This window comes from Castor canadensis, chromosome 11, assembly GCF_047511655.1.
Source record: "Castor canadensis chromosome 11, mCasCan1.hap1v2, whole genome shotgun sequence".
NCBI lineage: Eukaryota > Metazoa > Chordata > Mammalia > Rodentia > Castoridae > Castor > Castor canadensis.
In genome coordinates, this window is record NC_133396.1 from 105,832,356 (window position 1) to 105,853,812 (window position 21,457).

General features: G+C 51.3%; 2 protein-coding genes across 5 annotated transcripts; one reads left to right on the forward strand and one right to left on the reverse strand.

The window, feature by feature from the left end:
- Window positions 1-2,485: 2,485 nt before the first annotated feature.
- Pklr (pyruvate kinase L/R) lies at window positions 2,486-10,442 on the forward strand. Of its 3 annotated transcripts, none has more exons than XM_020166100.2 (11): window positions 2,486-2,613; window positions 3,596-3,778; window positions 5,892-5,983; window positions 6,075-6,206; window positions 6,359-6,545; window positions 6,897-7,167; window positions 7,286-7,436; window positions 7,745-7,897; window positions 7,992-8,158; window positions 8,933-9,114; window positions 9,935-10,442. In XM_020166100.2, exons 1-11 carry the CDS (start codon window positions 2,514-2,516, stop codon window positions 10,039-10,041), a joined length of 1,725 nt encoding a protein of 574 aa, XP_020021689.2. In that variant the 5' UTR covers window positions 2,486-2,513; the 3' UTR covers window positions 10,042-10,442. The 3 variants fall into 3 exon arrangements, with proteins under 3 accessions (XP_020021689.2, XP_073904020.1, XP_073904021.1); XM_074047919.1 differs by lacking the exon at window positions 2,486-2,613 and adding an exon at window positions 2,882-2,994; XM_074047920.1 differs by lacking the exon at window positions 2,486-2,613 and adding an exon at window positions 2,882-2,971.
- An 88-nt stretch (window positions 10,443-10,530) lies between these two features.
- Hcn3 (hyperpolarization activated cyclic nucleotide gated potassium channel 3) lies at window positions 10,531-21,176 on the reverse strand. Of its 2 annotated transcripts, XM_020166101.2 has the most exons (8): window positions 20,697-21,176; window positions 17,341-17,770; window positions 16,310-16,471; window positions 15,716-15,934; window positions 15,194-15,340; window positions 14,547-14,787; window positions 13,536-13,700; window positions 10,531-12,811 (listed from the first exon to the last, which is right to left on the reverse strand). In XM_020166101.2, exons 1-8 carry the CDS (start codon window positions 20,972-20,974, stop codon window positions 12,111-12,113), a joined length of 2,343 nt encoding a protein of 780 aa, XP_020021690.1. In that variant the 5' UTR covers window positions 20,975-21,176; the 3' UTR covers window positions 10,531-12,110. The 2 variants fall into 2 exon arrangements, with proteins under 2 accessions (XP_020021690.1, XP_073904019.1); XM_074047918.1 differs by lacking the exons at window positions 10,531-12,811; window positions 13,536-13,700; window positions 14,547-14,787; window positions 15,194-15,340; window positions 15,716-15,934 and having other exon boundaries at window positions 16,322-16,471; window positions 17,328-17,770.
- Between the last annotated feature and the right edge of the window lie 281 nt (window positions 21,177-21,457).

Genomic DNA, 21,457 nt, shown 5'->3' on the forward strand with positions numbered 1-21,457 from the left:
CCACACCTCCAGCCCATGTTGGGTATTTTTGAGACAGGGTTTCTTGAATTATTTTCCCAGGCTGGCCTGGACTGGCTTTGAACTGTAATCCTCCTGATCTCTGCCTCCTGGCTAGGATTACAAGTGTGAGCCATGACACCCAGCTCCTCCCTCCATTTCAAACCTACTTTCTCACTAGTCTCAGTGAGCAGCAGGCACTATCACCTACCCAACTACTCAAGTTGGAACAGAAGCTCCCTTAAAATTGACCTTTGCTCCCCACTTCCTTTTTGCCCTTCTGCTCCTCCCCAATCCTTTGGCAGAAGAGAAGTCCCACTTTCTTTAGATTCACAGAACCTAGATGGCCTTTGTAACATCTTTTTATAACTAGCTTAGGAAGTCTAAGTCCATTGAAATGTTCTGGAGGAGGCACATGCCCTTGCTGACAAAAACCCCATCCAGCCTGTGGCCTCACTGCCTCCTTGCCTCCCCTCAAAAACCCTTTCCACTGGGCACTGGTGGCTTATACCTATAATCCTAGCTACTTGGCATCTGGAGGATTGGGACAGAGAGTTCAGGATATCCCTATCTTAACCAATAGCTGGATGCAGTGGCTTACGTCTCTGTCATTGCAAGCTACCCTGGAGGCTGAGAACAGGAGGATCAAGGTTTCGGACCAGCCTGAGCAAAAAAGTTTGCAAGACCCCAAGTCAACAGGAAAAAAAAAGCTGTGCATGGTGGCACACGCCTGTCATCCCAGTGGTGGAGGATCGTGGTTCAGGCTGGCCTGGGCAAAAAGCTAGACTCTATCTACAAAATAACCAGAGCAAAAAGGACTAGAGTTTTGGCTCAAGCATTACAACACCTACCTCTCAACTTTTTCCTGCACTTCCACATACACCATTATCTTCCCACCTGGATTACTCCTAAATCCTCATCTGCTTCCTGTATCTGTTATTGACTCTCTACTCACTGGCCGGAAGGACCTAAAGCATCAGTTGGATCATGTCCTTGCCACAAATACAAAGCCCTAGTCAGGTCCCCAGTTTCACCATGGGTCATGCCTCTCTACTCCAGGTGTGTGGCCACATTGCAGCTCTTCTCAAAGCCTTGTCATATATTTCCACCTCACAGAAAACTCCTTGCTCCCTTTGCCCCTGCTGGTTCCTTCTTGCCCTTCAAATCTCAATTTAAATATAACCAAAAAAGTCCGCCCCCACCACTTTGTCTAAAATACATTCCCTTCTTCTCCATATTGGCCTCTCTGTCCCAGTATCATGACCAATTCCTTACTAGCACTACACAGGATGTAGCTTTACATGTATTCCTTTGATACTTAGTTAGTCTGTCTCTCTACTGTGCTGGAAAGGCCCTGTCTGCTTTGCTTGCCACTGTATTCTCAGAGCCTGGCACAGAATAGGTTCTCAATAAATACTAGACAGTGAGCTGGGCACCAGTAGCTCACAACTATAATCTTAGCTACTGAGGAGGCAGAGATCAGGAGGATCTCAATTTGCGGCCAGAAGGGGCAAATAGTTTGGGAGGCCCTATCTCAAAAAAAACCCATCACAAAAAAGGGATGGTGGACTGGCTCAAGGTGTAGGCTCTGAGTTCAAGCCCCAGTCTGCAAATAAATAAATACGAGCCAGTGACAAGCAGGCAAATGGTAGCCAATGTTATATGATAAGGCCTGCAAAGCCCTTCCAGAGAATCCCACTGTTTCATCTAGGCTGTATTACACCCACAGCTATAGTTACCCAAACGCAGTGCGGGTGAATTGCCGTGGGACTGCCCCCACACTATCCAAAGATGGGAACAGGTGGAATTCAAAAGAAAGAAGCCCTAAATGCCAGAGTGATCAGCGCAAAACATTTATTAAGGGAACTTACATGCAAGGGGCTTCAGTGTTCCCTTAATGTTCTAACTAGGCATGTCTGTAAGGAGGAAGTTGGGTTGCTGAGTTTAAGTGAGGGCTGGGGTGGGGCTGGCTTCTATGTGTTTAGTGGAGTGGTTGATTAGCAATAACCTAAACACGCTTATCAGTAGTGCCTGGAATGTTCAAGGCCCCAGCTTAGTTCACAGAGTAGTCTCTGCATTTCTTGGTTAGGACACAGAAACAAATGGGGGGAACCAAGGGACCCTGTACCCACCACACTATCAAAGTATTCCCCCTTTCTTCAGGCTCCAGTCCCTATCCTAAAACCCCTGCTTCCTAGTTTGGTCTAAGATTCACTTCAGAAAAGTACAAAGGAAAAATGGGTATCACTGGACAAAAAAAAAAATCTCTATTCAACTTTATGACCAGACAGCGCAAGTGGATTGAAATTGATCAGGAAAAACAGATGAGCTAGGGGAATGGCAAAGACAGTGGCAGAGAGCTGGCAGGTCTGGGGGCAGGATTCTGTGTGGGGACAGGGGTGCCTTCTGGGTGTGCCCCTTTTCTATTCTCTGGCTCTCTTAGATAAGGCCAGCAGTTTTGTCATTCTGTCCTCTCAGTTCACGGTCTGGCAGCCCCAGTCCCACACTTTGGAAGCATGTCAATCCAGGAGAATATTCTACCCCAGCAGCTTTGGTCATGGATTTCTCAGTCCCAAAAAGACTTAGCAAAGTCTGTCCTAACTGGGGCTCCAGGAGGTAAGAAGAGGAACAGAAGCCACTGAGCAGAGGTGGGAGGGCAAATAAGAGTATAAGTCAGGAGTGGGGGTAGAGGGATTTGGGGAGGACATTCATCAGAGTATCCTGTGTTAAATATGGACCCTGGTCTGAGTCTCTTGTTCAGGCCTTATTGGAAGGCCAAAGGGGAACCTAAAGTGTGGGAGCCACAGGGAACTCCCGTGCTTCCTGGACTCTGGCCCCTGGTGTACAAGACTTCCATTGGCTGGAGAGACACTTGTTGGTGACAGTTTAACCAGTCCCCAGGGCTGATCCTCACTCCAGCAGGGCCTTTTGCCTCTGAGAGTGCCACAGCGTGAAGCAGATCCACAGAGACGGGGTAGGCGTGCAGTGGCATGGAAGGTGCGGCTGCACTGGGGTTCCCTGGGGTGGCTGGGTCAAGCTACAGGGTCTCCTGGGCCTGGAGCAATAGCATTGAGTAGGCTGGGGACACCAGCTAATTGCCAGGGGTTGGAAGGAAATAAACAGGGACCTTAGGATACAGAACTTGGGTGATTCCTGGGCTAGATACTGAGGTGCCACTGTGAACTAAACATCAAGGGAGAATGAAGCTGAAGGACGTCAGCAGCTTAAGGGCGAGATGTCTGGGGTTGTCAGGGGTCAGTATGTCTAGGTGATCAAGAACTTGAGCCTAGGGTTGGTCAGACCAAGATTTGAATCCCATCTCTTTTACTTAGAAGCTGCATGAACTTGGGCAATTTAATCCATCTTTCTCAACTTCTATTTCCTTATTTGTGAAACTGAGGATAATTACAGAGTATTTGACAGTATCTGCTTTATAGGACCCTTGGAACTAAATAAAATAATGTGTGCATGATGCCTAGCTGAAAGGAAGGCCTCCACACAAACTGGAGAGCTGAGAGAGGGAATATGGGTACACTGAGGTGAAGCATGTCGAGGAAAGGCAGGTGCCATGCAGCCCCTGAGCCCCCTTCTGCTGCAGGGCCTGCAGGGTACCTGCGGCGTGCTAGTGTGGCCCAACTGACCCAGGAGCTGGGCACCGCCTTCTTCCAGCAGCAGCAGCTGTCAGCTGCTATGGCGGACACCTTCCTGGAACACCTGTGCCTGCTGGACATCGACTCGGAGCCCGTGGCTGCTCGCAGCACTGGCATCATTGCCACCATTGGTAAGACCACCTACCCCCTTGCAACCTTGCACAGCATTTTGGGTGGGTCTCAAGGTGTTTCTTCATTTTTGTCTCCTTTCAGATTTTCCCATGTTTAATACGGTCATTCATTCAACCAATATTTGTTGGTACCTACCTAGTAGACAAGGTCTAGGATTTGAGGTAGATTAGTGAATAAAACAGACAACTCTCCTGAGCTGACAGCCTCTGGGGGTGGGGGGATAATGAATAATGAATGATAAATTATTAAAAAGTAAGTAAATCAGTCAATGTGTTAAAAGATTGATAAATACTGTGGAGAAAAGAGAAAACAGAGCATGGTAAGGGTATCAGGAGTGTGAGAATAGGAGGCAGGGTGCAGTCCTAAACCAGGAGGTCAAGGAAGCCATTACTGAGAAAGGGAGAATTAGCTCTACAGATACCTGGAGGAAGAGAGTTCTAAGCAAAGGGAACAGTCAGTGCCAAGACCCCAAGTCAAGGAGGCTAGAATAGCTAGAAACCATTGAGGGGCAAGAGCAGGAGACAAAAGGAGGCTGGGGAAGGGATGATCAGGTGGAATTCTGCAGGCCAGTTTTAGAATTCGAGTTGTGTTTTCCTCTAAGTGAAAGGGGAAACTGTAGAGTTTTAAGCAGGTAGGGGTGGGTGGAGGACAGCAAGCTCTTATTTATATTTTAACCAAATCGCCCTGGTTCCTGGATTGAAAATAGATTAAGAGGACTGGGTGAGGCCCAGGACAGAAGCCAGTCCTGCAGTACTTCCAGCTCAGTCCAGATGATGGCAGTGGAGGTGGCCAGAAGTGATTGGATGATCTTGATTGCATTTTGAAGATAGAGCTGACAGGATTTCTCAATAGATTTTTGGGGGGTGGGGGTGGGGGGAGGAATGGCCCAAACAATGCATGCACATATGAGTAAGTGAATAAAGAAACAAGCAGATTGTCGGATGGATATGTGGTGGGGGTGAGAGTGCAGAAGAAAGGAGTCAAGGCTGACTGCAAGGTTTTTGGCATGAGGAACGAGAAGCAGCATTATCCACTGCGCAGGAAGATTGTAGCGGGCAAGCTGGGGAGATCAGGGGTTCAGCTGGGAAGCATACTAAACATCCAAGGGTGATAGAGAGTAAGTAGTCAGATACACAGCTCTAGGACTGAGAGAAAGTTCTGGAATGGAGATGTAAAATAGGAGTCATCTTGGTATTTCAAGTCATGAGAATAGCTAAGATCACCAAAGGAATGAAGGAAAAATGACACATGGTGATGTAGCTCAGTGGCAGAGCATATGCTTATCATGTGCAAGTCCCTGGATTTGATCCCCAGTACCAAAAATAAAATTAAAAATTAAAAAACAGCAGAGATGCTGAGCAGCGCCAGTGGCTCACGCCTGTAATCCTAGCTACTCAGGAGGCAAAGTTCAGGAGGATAGCAGTTTAAAGCCAACCCTGGGCAAATAGTTTGCAAGACCCTATCTTGAAAAAACCCTTTATAAAAAAGAGCTGGTGGAATGGCTCAAGGTGAAGACCTTGAGTTCAAGCCCCAGTACCACAAAATAATAAATAAATAAAAATGACATCTACCCTTAAGGGGAGGAAGAAAGGAGACTGAGAAGGAGCTGCCAGTGAGGTGTAAAAGTAAGAGATGGTGGGTTCTGGAGGCCAAGTAAAGAAGGTGTGGTCACGAAGGCCTGATGTAGGACTGGGGTGTGCTCAGCGGTAGAGTGCAGGGGCCCTGGAGGAGGAGGAAGAGGGATATATGTACCAAATACTGCTGATGGTCTACATAGGTGAGGACTCAGCTCTCAGACTTAAAGAAAATCTCTGCTTTAAAGTCTGGTGCCTTTTCCCTAAATACCCTCACCTGCCACTCACCCCTGCCCTACCCTCCCCCGCATACCCTGAATTAACCCCAGTGCAACACTATGTCACTTGCCAACGATTACCTCAGGCCTGACTGACATCCTCCTCAAAGATCCCCAGTCCAAAAGGAGTTTGTGACCTTGAGTGCAAGGGTTGCATCAGGGAATAAAGGTTAGGTAACAGGACTCCTGTGGTGTGGCAGCTGTAAAGGTGGTGACAGATTTGGTTGTCTCTCGAGTCTGAGCGGAATCTCTGGTTCCAGGGCCGGCATCTCGCTCGGTGGAGCGCCTCAAAGAGATGATCAAGGCCGGGATGAACATCGCACGACTCAATTTCTCCCACGGCTCCCATGAGGTGCAGGGAGGTTGGGTGGAGGGTGGGGCTGGAGGATGCTCGGGATCCTGGCCACCTTCCCCTGAAATTCCCGTTCCACCCTCGTTCCCAGTACCATGCCGAGTCCATTGTCAATATCCGGGAGGCAGCGGAGAGCTTTGCAACTTCCCCTCTCAGTTACCGGCCTGTAGCCATCGCTCTGGACACCAAGGGACCGGAGATACGCACTGGGATCCTGCAGGGGGTGAGAGGCGGGGCTGGGCGGGCTGGATCTGGGGCTGGGACAAGGGGGCCTGAGCGCACAGGGGCGATTGGGCGGGGCCCAGGGGGCGGAGCTTGGAGGCCGGACCCCGCGTGGTGAGCGCAACCCTCACAGGCCTCTGGCTCCGCCCTCAGGGCCCAGCGTCGGAAGTGGAGATAGTAAAGGGCACCCAGGTGCTGGTGACCGTGGACCCGGCGTTCCGGACACGGGGGAACGCGAACACCGTGTGGGTGGACTACCCCAATATCATCCGGGTCGTTGCAGTGGGGGGCCGCATCTACATTGACGACGGGCTCATCTCCCTAGTGGTCCAGAAAATCGGTGCGGACGCGCCTCCCGCCCTGACCACACCCAGTACTGGGCACGTTCTCTTCCCTTTGGTTTCCCCATTCGCCTTTAGGCCAACCACACCTTTCCCTGGCCACGCATACTTCCTCTCCCGTCCCAGGAGTCCCCAGCATCTGGACTCTTGCCCTCACCATGGGTTGGGCCTGGACTTTGCAGAGGTCCACCTGGTGCCTCCTCTCAGTGTTGGGGGGAGGGGGACTCAGAACAAGGGCGGAGAGTTGAGAAGGACATGGTTCTCTTGAGGGATTCAAGCCCAGAGTTACCTCTGCCATGACTATGGCCTGGCCTTGCGCTGATGGAAGCTGGCTCTCTCCATGCCCACAGGCTCAGATGGGTTGGTGACCGAAGTGGAGAATGGCGGTGTCCTGGGCAGCAGGAAGGGCGTTAACCTACCAGGCGCCGAAGTAGACCTACCTGGGCTGTCCGAGCAAGATGTCCAGGACTTGCGCTTCGGGGTGGAGCATGGTGTGGACATCATCTTTGCCTCCTTTGTGCGAAAAGCCAGCGATGTAGCAGCCGTCCGGGCTGCCCTGGGGCCAGAGGGGCAAAGCATCAAAATTGTCAGCAAAATCGAGAACCATGAAGGCGTAAAGAAGTGAGGCTTGGTTTTTATTCCTGTCAGACCCTATAACCATTCCCTACTGCCCCTTTCTGCCTGCTGTCTCTGGCATCTCCTGGCCCTGCCCCAGCCCTCATTCTTCCCAACTGCCTAGGTTTGATGAAATTCTAGAGGTGAGCGATGGCATCATGGTGGCACGGGGAGACCTGGGCATTGAGATTCCAGCTGAGAAGGTTTTCCTGGCTCAGAAGATGATGATAGGACGCTGCAACTTGGCAGGAAAGCCTGTTGTATGCGCTACACAGGTCTGGAGTGAGCCCTTGGAGTTGGGGTATCTGGGGTTTTTTTTAGGGAAACTGAGGCCAAATACCCACACCTTAGCTCTATAGCACACTTTGCTGTCCACTGTTTCATCCTCAAACAGTGCAGCTAGGTAGAAATACTGTGATGTGACCCTATTTTCAGATAAGAAAACTGAACTATGAGGATCAAACAGTTTGTGACTGTGATCCTGGATTTCAGGACACTTTGTGAATGTGGGTGTCAAGAGAAGCAGCTTGAGTCATGGTCCCCAATCAGACTCCTATAGTTCTGATGTCCACCATGTCCCCAGATGCTGGAGAGCATGGTCACCAAGGCTCGGCCAACTCGGGCAGAAACGAGTGATGTAGCTAACGCTGTGCTGGATGGGGCCGACTGCATCATGCTGTCTGGGGAGACGGCCAAAGGCAACTTCCCTGTGGAAGCCGTAAAGATGCAGCATGCGGTAGGAGCTCAGAATGAAAGGCAAATGGGTCAGGGAACCAAGCCCCTTGAGGACCCTGTTGCCCCTGCGCATCCTGACATCCTGGTGTCTACAGATTGCCCGGGAGGCAGAGGCTGCAGTGTACCACCGACAGCTTTTTGAGGAATTACGCCGGGCGGCGCCACTGAGCCGTGACCCCACTGAGGTCACTGCCATTGGTGCTGTGGAGGCTTCCTTCAAATGCTGTGCTGCTGCCATCATCGTGCTGACCACAACAGGCCGGTAAGGGGCACACTGGGAAGCCCCATCAGGACTTTGGTCAGGAGGAGGTGGGATTGGACACAGGCCTGGGTATTGTCTGTTGGTCAGGAATGAAGAGAATTGGTCTAGGGCAAGAAGAGAAGTGACTAGTGAAGGCTAGAATCCAGGGAAGACAGATCTTGTGTGACAGGACCTATGCCAGTGATCTTCAGTGGACTGGCAGGGGACAATGACATCACTAGGAACATTGACTTCAGGACACTTAGACTTTTAGGACTGAGAGAGCCTTGTATGCAGAGATATTACAGAAGGGCCCAGTACATCTGAGTTCAAATCTGTTCTGAAATTAAGCAATGAGATCCTGGATAACTTACCTGTGCTCTATAAACCCGCTGTGTCTCCTCCAGTCTGTGTGAGATAGTCATTTATTCTCCCATGGGATTGTGAGGATTAACAAAAGAAATTAAGTATTACATGTGTATTTATTGAGTACATTCTCTAGAGAGTTTTATATTTTTTTTTTGGTGGGGGGTGGGACTAGGGTTGAACTCGGGACTTTGCACTTACAAAGTGCTTTTATGTTTCTTAAAGATGTTCCCTCATTATCTCACTTGGTATGTACTCATATGGAGGGAAGACAGGTATTCTTACACTCATTTTACAGGTGACAGAAGTATGATAACATGTCCAGGGTTACATAGTTTGTTGGTGACACCTGGAACTAGAAATCAAACTCTTATTTCCTGGTTCAATATCCTTTCAATGTTCTGTGCTGACCTTCTCTTCCTCCTCCAGCTCAGCCCAACTTCTGTCTCGATACCGACCTCGGGCAGCAGTCATTGCTGTCACCCGCTCTGCTCAGGCCGCCCGCCAGGTCACCCTCTGCCGAGGAGTCTTCCCTTTGCTCTACCGTGAACCTCCAGAGGCCATCTGGGCAGATGATGTGGATCATAGGGTGCAATTTGGCATTGAAAGTGGTAAGCCTCCTAGATCTTCCTCCACCCCTTCCTTGGCATTTGTATCAGGAGTCCCTCAGCCTGGCTTCTTGTACCCACTCAAAGGGCCTTGCCTATCCCTTCTGGCCTCAGAATTTCCCTGTGAGTCACTAAAACTGAGAAGAATCCTGGACTTTAAGCAGAAGAGGGTGGGACACTAGTGCTCATGCCTGTAATCCTAGCTACTTTAGAGGCAGAGAGCAGAAGGCTGAAGGTTCAAAGTGAGCCCAGGCAAATAGTTTATGAGATCCTATCTCAAGAATACCCAGCAGGAAAAAGGGCTGGCAGACTGGCTCAAGTGGTAGAGCGCATGCCTAGCACAGCAAGGGTGAGGCCCCGTGTCTGAGTTCAAATGTGAGTACCACAAAAAAGAAGGGAAAAAAAAAAAACCAGGGGAGGTTAAGCTGAAGGAGGAAGGAAGAGGGAGGAAGGAAGAGGGGCGTTCCCTAAGAAGTCACTCCAACTGCTACTTGCACTAGAGCTCACTATGACATAGGAGCAAGGAGTAAGAGGAAAGAGTGGAACAACTGGAACTAAAAATTTACAACTGTCATATGATTACACCTGACCTCTTCCTGTCAGCACAGCCACACAGGTGGACAGGCTTGCTACTTAGCAGTGACACACCCCATTCTGCTCCACGGACACACTACTGTGGTTACCTTTCCAGAAGTGCCACCATCTCAGACTCCTCATTCCCAATGGGGTAGCCTTGAGATGGTAGAGGGTGGTGGCTGCGTCTCACTATTATAGGGCTGGCCTTGGTCCCTCGATGACTGACATCTTCCTTTTCCCCCTGCAGGAAAGCTCCGTGGCTTCCTCCGTGTTGGAGATCTGGTGATTGTGGTGACAGGCTGGCGACCTGGCTCCGGCTATACTAACATCATGCGGGTGCTGAGTGTATCCTGAAATGTCCTCCTCTTCTGACCTAGCCCACCTCTGCATCCCTGTCACTTCCTCCCACTCCCCTGCTTCCAATCCGTGCCCTTCCCACAGCCCCACCCCTAATCTCTCTACTCCCACCCTCCCTATTTTAGACCACATCTGCCATTTATCCCTATTCCAGGATGTCCCTCCCCCTCTCCCTTTCACAGGCCCCAAAAGTCTCTGTCCAATTACACAGCACCAATTGTACATCCCCTGCATCCAATCCAATCATCTGGGCCTAAGATGCCTTGAGCCTTTAATCCCTGCTTGGCTGATTAATTCTATTCCTCCAGGCTTTCCATCCCTGGGGCTGGGGACAGGAGACAAGGCCATCTTGTCCAGTATCTCCACAGAATCATTTTAAAACACTTTGTATTCATGCAGTCTGATGTTCTCCTGTGTGGCCCTCCTGATCATCTCCTGAGCAGTGTCATCTCCTCCTGATGGTCTCAAGACAGGGCAGGCTACCCCTTCATGGTGACTGATAGTGACACCAAGTGCCACACTTTGGAGAAAGCTGGGATGGACAGATGCTGAGTAGAACTGAGAGACAGGTGGCTTGCTCTTGTCACTGACTTCACAACCTCAGTGCTGGGCTTTTAGACTGCTCCCATTCTCATGTCTGGCACATGCCTTGCTGGGTCAAATGCTTCCCCTGCATCCAGAAATTCCTTCACACCCATCTTGTTCCCGCACACAAATCAGGAGCCAAAATGAGTCTCTCTAGTTTCTTTTTAAACCCAACTGTTTAGGAACAATTATAAAAACTTCCCACATACCAAGAACCCAGAACTCCGCACCCAGGACAAAAGGAGATTTAGGGTCCTGGCCCCACATTCTTTGATGCTGCAGATAGGAAAGGGGACAGCATTGGTGGACAGGGCTTACTCTTGTCCCTGAGAAGGCAGAGTGGCTTGCTGGCCTGCCCTTATCTGTTCGTAGATGCCACAGGCCTTCCCCTTACTCACGCACCAGCAGCGTACTCAGTAGGGAAAAACCCAAAGTAAACACAGTCTTCTTCTGGGTTGGCCCCTTGTGCCACTACCTAGATAGGGAAAGGGTTTGAGTATTGCTGCTGATGGCATTGCATAAGGACCACAGAGCTGGCATTGAGGGGCCTTGCCTCCTCCTGTTCCTCCCATCTCCCTACCAGGAAGGGGGAAGGACAGACAAAGGAATGGGTACACAAAATGAACTGACAATAAGTCAAAATAGTAAATGAGTAAATAAAATCAATATATGATAATAAATAAGACAAATAAATAGAGGGAAAAAAGAAAGGTCACATAAAGTTTCAGCCACCTGCCCCCAACCTGGGGCACACTACATAAGGAGATGCTGAGTGTCCCTTAGCATTAAAGGGGACATCACTGGGGCAGGGGCAGAGGGAAGAGGCAGCTCCCAGTTTATAAAGACACTTTTACCACACAGAGACTGCAGAGAACTTGGTGAGAGATGTGTGTTCCTACACCGTGCAGACAGGAAGGGTCCACAGATGGCAGTAAAAGGGCCAAAGATGGATGCCCATGCTCAGGACCCGAGACATTTTTTGGCAGTAATGGGGGCACAAGTAATTGACAGTGCCCCGCTATGCTAAGGGGACAGGAAGATAAACACTCCAGGCAGAACCTGCAGGGTCGCAGGCAGGGGAACAGAGATGTCTGGTTACTTGGCAGTGATGGCAGTGGCAAGTACTTGTAGTAGTTAGGTAGGGTCATGCGCCCAGGCCTGCACCTGGCAGGACTGTGGCCAGGGGAATACCTTTTCAGAAGGCTCTGAGTCACTTCTACTTGGCAGTGAAGACATACAGTGCCTGGCACAGTGACTTGAACATGGTAGGTACTTAGTACATATGACAAATGGGTGAATGGATTAGGATGTCAGACAGGCTGGGGCTACTTAGGCTGAGGACACAGAACATCTTCATGGTGATAAGGGGAGGCATTCCCATAGGGCAGTGTTTCAGGTCCCCCTGGTCTTTTCCAAGGGGCATCTGCCCTTGGGCACACACTATTGCACCCTAAGAGCTAAGGCCAGTGTAACCAAAGATTTCACATATTGGCAGAGAGCTGGGGACCCCGGGGGGTGGCTGGATCAGGTGCTGATGGCCTGGGGGGCTGGGCTGTCCCTGGAGGCTTGGCCAGGAGCCCTGAGGGAGGCAGGCGCTCACTTCCTGAGCCCTTACGCCCAGGAGAGCCATCACCTGTTGCCCGCTGAGGCAGAGATGGTTGGGAGGCTGAGAGTGGGCGACCCCGAGGTCCTAGCCGCCTTCCACCTCCTCCTGGCGGGGGGCCAAGCAGAGACACCTGGGAGCGCCCTGCCCGTGATAGGCTGGCATGGAGTGTTCGGGCAGGAGGGACAGGTAGACGAGAGGTTGATGCCCAAGGCCCCCGAGCCAGCAGAGGGCCAGCTCTGACAGGCACCAGTGGGGAGGCTGGGGAGCCTGCTGAGCGGCGAGCAGAACGAGCAAGGAGGGTGGCTGGAGAATCAGGGGAAAGGGGCAGAGGACCCCGCTGGTGAGTCAGGGCTATGGCCACATTGGAGGTCACCGCTGCTGCCTGTAGGGGCACATGTACCAGTGGTTCCCACAGCACTGGCTTTCCACTGAGCCGGGCTCCTGTGCCCGGAGCCAGGCCACGAATACCCCGAGCCATGTCTCTGTCGTGTTGCACCAGATGCTGCTCCATGATGCCACCACTGCTGCCTGGACTTGGCTCAGAGCGCTTCCGCTGCAGTATGGAGTTCTTCTTGCCTAGAAGGTGTCCCAGAGCAAAGTTAGAATAGGGAAGGAATCCAAGATGGAAGCTGGACATCAAAGAGTGTGAGGGTAACAAGATGGAGTGGAGGGTGGGGGATGGGAGTCGGGAGTATGAAGCTGGTACTAGAGAATGTTAGAAGATGGGGTCAAGCCGGGTGCTGGTGGCTCACACTTGTAATCCTAGCTACTTGGGAGGCCAAGATCTGGACCACAGTTCCAGGCTAGCCTGGGTTAAAAAAAAGTTCATGAGACCCCATCTCAATAGAAAAAAGCTGGGCGTTGTGATGTGCATATGTCATCTCAGCTACAGTGGGAAGAATAAAATAGGAGGCTGGCCTGGAAAAAAGTAAGACCCTACCTCCAAAATAACCAGAGCAAAAAGGGCTGGAGGCGTAGCTCAAGAGGTAGAGTGCCTGCCTGGCAAGTGTGAAGCTCTGTGTACAAACCCTAGTACTGCCAGAAAAATAAAAGAAGAAGCTGGGGTTGGAGGAAGAGTATGAATCAGAGACAGGTTCAGAAGCTGGTACTCAGGAGAAGGACTCAGGGCGTGAGGACAGGAGTGTAACACACCGAGGGGGGATAAAGATAGTGTGTCACGGTTGGCGGTATTTCCTGGGAATGTGGATTGGATTGTAACAGCAAAGCACAGAGCCTGGCTCCCTGATACGGAGATGGTAAGGTCAGCGGGCCCGGGGCAGACCCGGTGGACAGGCCTCACCAATGCGGCGCAGCCGGTCCATGGCCACGGTCTCAAAAGCCCGGCGCATCATGGGGAACTCCTCGAGCACAGCATTGAAATGGTCCACACTGAGTGAGTAGAGGCGGCAGTAGGTGTCGGCCCTCACACTGGCTGTGCGTCGGCCCCGAGTCAGCAAGCAGATTTCTGTAGAAGGTGGGAAGAAGCTTAGAATCCCTGTCCCCAAAGTTCCCTCTCACTAGGTCTGTAGGAGATGACCCAACATTCTCAGAGCCTTCCCTAGACTTGGGAGAAACTAGTAATGACCCCCTACCCCAAGGTCCCTAAATACTCTAAAAAAAAAAGCATTCTCTCTCTCTCCAGACCTGCACAATTTCTGGATGTCTGCTCCCTGCCTTCCCACTCTCTCCAAACTAAAGCTGACAAATAGGCAGGTTTTGCTGGCCCCCAGACTCCCAGTTACTGCACTCCACTCTAACTCCCAACCCTACTGCCTATCTCCAGGGCGAGATCTAGGGCAACTTGCTCTTTGCACCCTCCCCTCCCATCCCTTTGAATGAACACCAAGGAGCTCCCTGAAGGAGAAAGCAGAGCAAAAGGGGACCAAGCAGAATGTGAGGGAGATACTGGAGGGTGGTAGGTGGCTTGGGGCTGAGAGGTTATATGAGCCCTCTCACTCCAGGCAGCAGCTGTCAGATCTGCCCCCACTACCACAGGCTGGGTCCCTGCATCATACCACCAGGGCAGCTCCCCAAAGCTTCATTCCTATCTTCCTCTCAACTTGTAAGACCTTTGGATTTCACTAATTAGGAATCCTAAAAGGAAGTCTGGCACAGTAGTTTGAAACCTGGCCGTACACATTGGAATTTCCTGAGACCTTTTAAAAATGCGGAGATTGCCACTGGGTAGGCCTGGGGAGGGTCTGGAACGCTATGATTCTGTAGTATAGTTAGGTGGGGACCCTGATCCTAGGGAGTAGTTGCCCTCTGTCCAGTGCTTGTGATCTCCCCACCCTCCCTGAGCCTTGCTGACCCCCAAAGTAGGATCCATCAGTGAGGCGGGTGTCCCGGGCGCCACGTGCCAGCACGCTGAGCAGCCCATGCTGGATGAAGTACATCTTCCTGCCCACGGAGCCCTCACGCACCACGAGGTCCCCTGGCTGGAAGACCTCAAAGCGTAGCTTGGTGAGCACCGCGGTGACGAAGCTGGGGTCAGCGTGTGCAAACAGTGGCATGTGGGCCACTAGGCCCCGGCAGGTGAAGTTAATGATTTCCTGGGCAGAGGAGGGGCCTGTCAGGCAGGCTGTGCCCCCTGCCCCAAGATGCCCCCACCCAGCTCATCTGTCTCTAGAAGCCCCAGTCCTGGGATCAAGATCTGGAAGAGGCTGGGGATGCTGCAGTAGGCCTGGGACCATCCCCAAGCTCCTGCCTTTAGAGACCCTCATGGAACCATTCCCCCAAATAGAAATCCCTACAGCCTCTATATACTTTATCGCTATAAGACCTTTAAAAAAGACCCTAGCTCCATAAACCCCCCCACAAATCCCTGGCCTCCCATAGGGTCCTCTGCAGGCCTTATTTCCTATAAGAGCACAGCTGACCAACCCTCCTGCCCTCAAGACAGCACCCCTGGAAGCCAGATCCTTGAAGAGACCCCCTTGGGGTCCATCCCGGTCCCACCTCTCGCAACGGCTCGCTTAGCTCGCCCAGTATGCTTTCCTCATCGAACATCTTGCCCTGGTAGCGGTGCTCATAGTACTCGTGGATACGCTGCCGCGTGTCAGCTGGCAACTTGTGGAAGGACATGTACTGCTCCACCTGCTTGTACTGGAGGGCCAACCCGTTGCCAGGAGGAAAAGGACACAGACAGATGTGGAAAAGTGGAGGGGTGGGGTGGAAGGTCATATACACAGGTCAGACCCAGAAGGGTGAAACAAGATACACAGGGCCACAGAGGACATATGGATAACGGTGGATACAGGGAAGATGTAGCAGTTGCAGAAAAACCCAGATGTGAGCAGAAAAGGTATTCAAGGACAAAGGCATAGGTTCAAACAAGGAAATAGTTCACACAGAGCCATGAGAGAAATGGATGTGGGACAAGAAAGGACATAGACGCCCATCAGAATGGGCCTCAAGTGAAGTTACCCAATCTCCAGTACCTCTCCATGACCACCCCTTCCCTCTCCTGTCCCTGCTGACCTTCTCCTGGTACTGACGTCGGGAAGAGTCCAGGGACTGGATGAGGGCAGTGGCATGACCGATGAACATGGCATAACATGTGGCACCCACGATCATGCTGAGCATGGTGAGCCAGACGTCGGGCATGCCTACAGGTGCCTGTTGCCCATACCCGATGCACAGCATGTGACTCATGGCCTTGAACAGGGCGTGGGAGTACTGGCGGCCCCATGAGTGGTTCTGGGGGGAGAGTATATTGCAGAGCTAGGCATGGGCCCCTCAGAGCCTCACTCTCCACCTGCCCCCGTTTCTCTTTCAATTCTTCTACTTCAGAACTTCCTCTTAGAAGGCACTTGTTTGGTTCTTCAGTCCTTGAAGCAAAAGGGGCCTCTTTTGCAGTTTGGGGACCCAGTTTCTGCAGAGGCTCCCTTTCATGCCTGCTCCCTCCAACATACAAGCATGTCTTCTGAATCTCCCTTCTCCTCCCTCCCACCCACCTCCTCCTATCTTCTTTCTTGATCATCTCCCACCTCCTAGTCCCTTTGACCATTCCCACTGCTCAGGCAGAATAGCCTTAGAAGGCCCAGGAGTAGCAGAGCTATGGGGACTTCTCACCACCATGCGGTTCATGGAGACCCAGCAGTCGGGAGGGAAGTCCTGCAGCATGGGGACCAGGAACTGCAGACAGCCATCCCAGTGACAGAGCAGCAGCATCATCCCAATGAGGTTGAAGATTCGAACCACAGCGCTGGCCAGGTCATAGGTCATGTGAAAGATCTGAGGAGTCCGAGGAGGGGCTGCTGTGGACAGGAACCCCTCCCTGCTGTCCTCCTCCAGACCCAGCCTTGCAAATTCTGAAATTCTCCCTTGCCCCAACCTCCCTGAATTAAAAAAAAAAATGTAGCTATTATTTGTTTGTACAGAATTTTATAGCACACATATATAGCTAATATAAAATAGGTTGTGTTATTATTCTCATCTTTCAGATAAGAAAACAGGACAGTTTTGTGATCAGAATCACACAATAAGTGTCCGTGCAGAGAACCAAATGGGTCTACTGCACAAGTAGCCCAGGCACAGCCTGGAAAAGAGAAGGGGCATTTCACAAGGTACAAGGATGAGTGCCGGCAGTCCTCTTCCCTTCCAACAGCAGTAGCAGTAACAGCTAACTTACTGTATGCCAGATGCCTTTCGAAGTGCTTTACACACATTGGCTCCTGTAATCCTTACAAGCCTTTCATATAATATATGTGTATTTAATGTAGTCATCTTATAGAAGAGGAATCTGTGTATATATCTATATACAATAATGATAAACTGGGATCTGACCATAGGCAATGAGCTTGCAGAGTCTGTACTCTAACCACTGAACTCTGCTGCCCTGAAACTGTAGCTACAGCCTCCTCTTCTTCACACCCAGCCATCAACTAACTTTAATGTGTTTGTACAGCTGCTGTGCACCCCAGGCCTCACTCCCTGGACCCTCATTCTCTCCTGTCCTTGCTTCTCTTCCACCAACTTTGCAAACCTCTCACCCACAAAAGCCGCATCCTTCTGCCCCATCCCATAAAGTTACCAGAACTCCCACCCATAGCGCCTTCCCTCCAGGAGTTTGCGAGCCCCCCCTGCCCACCTCCCCGCCCCACCTCCTCCCACTGGTGTATGTAGCGGATGAGGCGGGAGAGGCGGAGCAGCCGCAGCAGGCTGAGGATCTTGGTGAAACGAACAATGCGCAGGGCCCGCGCTGTTTTGTAGACCTCAGCATCCAGCCGAGGTTCTAGCTCCACCACCAGGAAGATGTAATCCACTGGGATGGAGGAGATGAGGTCAACCAGGAACCAGGTGCGCAGGTAGCGGGTGCGGATGGCACGTGGGGCCAGCAGGATCTCAGCACCTTCCTCCACTACAATGCCTGTGCGAAAGTTGAGTACCAGATCCAGCAGGAAGAAAGTGTCGGAGAGGACGTTGAAGACAATCCAGGGTGGGGAATTCTCCTCCTTGAAGAAGGTGATGCCCACCGGCAGTACAATGAGGTTCCCCACCATCAGCAACAGCATGATAAGGTCCCAGTAAAACCTACGGTGGGAATGGAATACAGATTAAGTCCACAGTGATATTTCACCAGCCACTACACTGACAGAAGATAGTCTGGCACAGTCAAGAAAGTGAACAAGAATGAATTATCGAATGACCATTTACAGTCACTGGTAGTGAAAACTGAGACCACCATTTGGGAAAATAGCTCAGCATTATCTATTTAAACTCTTGTATTCCCTGCAACTCAAAAATTCTATTCCTAGGTATATATATGCCCAGAGGAAACATGCACCCCAGGAGATATATAAATAGGAATGTTTATAGCAAGATTAAATTTGGAGCAGTCCAAATGTCTGTCAGTAGAAAATGTAGGTAAATAAGACAAGTAGAGGGATTAGGGATGTAACAAAGTGGTAGAGAGCTTGCCTAGCATGTGCAAGACCCTGGGTTTCATCCCCAGCACCATAAAAAGAAAAAGAAAAAAAAAGATGAATACGCTGTGATGTATTCATAGCATGGAATACTATACAACCATGAAACCATCCAACTACACCTACATTCAGCAGTTTAGATGAATCTCACAGATTTAATCCTTGAGCAAAAAAGGAAAGAAACATAGGATACATGTTGGATGACTCCACTTATACAAAGCTTAAAACCACACAAAATTAAATGAAATAATTGTTTCAGAATTCATAGAAAATGGTGAAACTATTTTTAAAAAGTAAGAAAATGAGCATGGTAAAAGAATACTGGGCTAGTAGTTCAGTCATAAGAATGTGTGCTTAGCAAGCTCAAGGCCCTAGGTTCAATTCCCAGTACCAAAAAAAAAAAAGAATAGTGGGTTTGGAAAAGAAATGTGAGACCACTTAGTGGGGCTTCTACAGTGCTGGAAATGTGCAACCTCTTAACATAGATAGTTGTTACATGAAAGTTTGCTTTATAATTATATATATATATATATATATATATGAATGTATATATTCATCCCTACTGTGTAAGACATGTCACAATTATTAAATATTTAAAAAGTTGTAAAAACAGATAGAATGCCCTATACTAACTTCACAGCGTTGTTGAAATTTTTCCACTGAGACCATGGTTGTGACAGTGCTAGACAAGCATTAGCTGGTATTATGACTCACTCAACTTTTATCCCCAGATTTCTGAAAAGGTTGCTACATCTCCCATTTCTAGCCTTCTGTCCATTCTAGTCTAGGACCTCATCCTCTTCTCCAACACCGCTGGACCCAAGGGTGCTGGTGTTTCTCTGTGGGGATCTGCTCATCTGTGTCCCAGGGAGGGGTGGTCTACCCTGCCTCCCATCTGAACTGAGCTTTCCAAGGATGCCCCTCCCCCACAGCCTTTCAGATGGCTGCAGGTACAGAGATGCTCCACAGGCAATCCTGAGGCAGCAGTCACTCCTTTCCTTCTCTAACCTCCCTGTGCCCGCTGAGTATGTCCCCAGGACTCTAGTTGAGCCCAGGCAAGGGCAAGCTACAATGTTTTGGGAGAAGCTGTGAAAAGAAGAGGTCAGTAGGGAGCCAGGTGAAGCCTTCATTCAGAGAAAATCACTGAATAATCTGAGGGACTCAATTATCTATGGTGGTTTTAATTCTAGGACACATCTAATCCCAGCATAAATCCAAAACGCAGCTCCCTCTCACTCTGGCTGCAAAATCAATCTTTTCAGTCCCCAAGACAGTCTGGTGATTCCCAAATCCAGGCTTCCAATAAGCCCCTCAGGCTGTGTGCCTTCATTCAACAACAAACACTTGACCCCTCTTCCTCTCTCTCCAGAGTTGCTGAGGAGAAATCCTGTACTGTGAGATATTGGGAGAGGGGAGGGAAGGTTTGCCCAGCCATCTGAGCATCTTCACAGCCTGACTCACTGGTGGTCACAAGCCCTGTGGGTGATGCAGTAGAGAGGATGGAGAAGAAGCGCAATCAGAAGGGGGATATGGCTTCTGGGAATACAACTGAGTGTGAAATGGAGGGGGAGAGGAAGATCAACGGAAGACTAGAAAAGGTGCACTGGAGGGGTGGGAATGAGGCTGTAAGGAAGAGAGAAGTGGAAGGAACAATGGGAGCAAGAGGAACATTAGGGAGTGTGGATGTCTGTGAATGCAAGATAATGTCTGGGTCTCCAATTGTGTTCCCAGGCTCCAGACTCACACCTCATCCTTTTCTACTTCTTTCCTTCCCCAGGTTTAGCAGCTGTGCTCAGATCTCAACCTCATCCAAAAGCTGTCCTTCATTTCCCCCACAAGGACAGGGCTGCTTCTTCCCCTAGCGACCTTGATGCAGAGGTACAGCCTGATGGGGACTGTAAAATGGCCCCACCCCCAACCGCTGTCCCTTCTCTCTGGGAATCACCTGGGCTGTGGTCTTGCCACTACTTTCCTGCCTCAATCGCTCTTAATATTGGCCCCGCCCCGCTTTCAGCACCAGGGACAGCAACCAAAGCGGCAGTCAGGACCCCCTGCCCCTCCGGAGTCCTTATCTTTTCTGTCCTAGCTAAACTAGGCAGGTGCTAAGGGTGGGAGTAGAAGGTGGGAGATAGCAGAGCTCGGGTTCTCCCTCAAGCTGACCCCGAGTCCTGGGTATGACATAATTTTCCAGATCCCCAGCAAACAGGACCGGAGGAGGCAGAGGTTCCAAACTCAGGTAGTCCTGAGATGGGGTACGGGGTTCCTGGAGTGGGAAAACCAGGACTCTGGAGATTCCCTGATGTCTACTTGTCCCTACTGGTGCCCCAGCCTGACAAGTCAGGAGGACCTCCAACCAGGGATACCCTTGCCCAGGAATTCCCAGGCTCGATTGGGGGAGGCGACTCTCCTGCTGCACTCAGGGACCCTGGGCCTGAAATGAAGTGCTTGTGGAGGGTAGGGCGGGCCCCGATCCGCGTTGCTGCCCAAGAGGGTGGGATCGGTGTCCTCCACCCTCCTTGCTGGGCCCTCAATACCGGAAGTCGCTGTAGGGGTGGATGATCCAGGCCCCCGCTGACTTCACCCGCTCCTGCTCGATTTCCACTGCTTTGTGGCTGCCGAACACCCGAAGAGAGAACTTGTTGACCGTGGGCTGCAGCAGCGTCCCGAGCTGCCTTCTCTTAGGCTCCGACGCGGACCCAGGGATCGGACCTGAGGCTGCGTTCGCTGGAGCCGGAGCAGCGGGAGGCGCCGCCTCCAGCCCAGGGGTCGTCCCTTCGCCGGCCCCTGCCGCCAGCCGCTGCTCCGCCTCCATGACGCCCGCCTGCTTACACGGGTCGCCTCTTAGACCCGACCGAGGCCATCGGGGGCCCCCCGATCCCCCGAGAGTAGGAGACGGCGCAGCCCCTCCGGCTTGGAGCGGAGGCGTCGTAGGCTGGAACTGCCAGCGCGCGGGGTGGAGGGGGTGTGTGCGACAGACGAGCCAGCGGGCGGCGGAGGGGGATTGCGCTGCGCCCTCTGGCGAGGGCCGCGCAAAGACTGGGCGGGGCGGCCGGGGGTGGACCCAAGAAGCCTGCATCCAGGGGGGGGACTCCGAAGTGGGTGTGGCCTAGCAAAAGAAGGTGGCTCTCCAAGTGTTGGACCGGAGGGCGGGGAAGTGCTGGTGGAGCCAAGGAGAAGGTGTGGCCTAGAGTTGAGCTTCTATCCACTGAGAGCGAGAGGTGGAGCCGTGAGCAAGTGGCGGGAAAATCGGCCGCGGGGTTGTGTAGCTAGTGGGGCTCCCGGGAGCAAATGGAAA

Excerpts from the sequence above, each read along its gene's own strand:
- Pklr (XM_020166100.2), top strand. The coding sequence starts at position 2,514 with ATGTCAATCCAGGAGAATATTCTACCCCAGCAGCTTTGGTCATGGATT. Across the intron at positions 6,207-6,358 it reads GCACTGGGATCCTGCAGGGG|GGCCCAGCGTCGGAAGTGGA; the intron begins GTGAGAGGCGGG and ends CTCCGCCCTCAG. Across the intron at positions 9,115-9,934 it reads GCAATTTGGCATTGAAAGTG|GAAAGCTCCGTGGCTTCCTC; the intron begins GTAAGCCTCCTA and ends TTCCCCCTGCAG.
- Hcn3 (XM_020166101.2), bottom strand. The coding sequence starts at position 20,974 with ATGGAGGCGGAGCAGCGGCTGGCGGCAGGGGCCGGCGAAGGGACGACC. Across the intron at positions 17,771-20,696 it reads CACCCCTACAGCGACTTCCG|GTTTTACTGGGACCTTATCA; the intron begins GTATTGAGGGCC and ends TTCCCACCGTAG. Across the intron at positions 14,788-15,193 it reads TAAGCGAGCCGTTGCGAGAG|GAAATCATTAACTTCACCTG; the intron begins GTGGGACCGGGA and ends TCCTCTGCCCAG.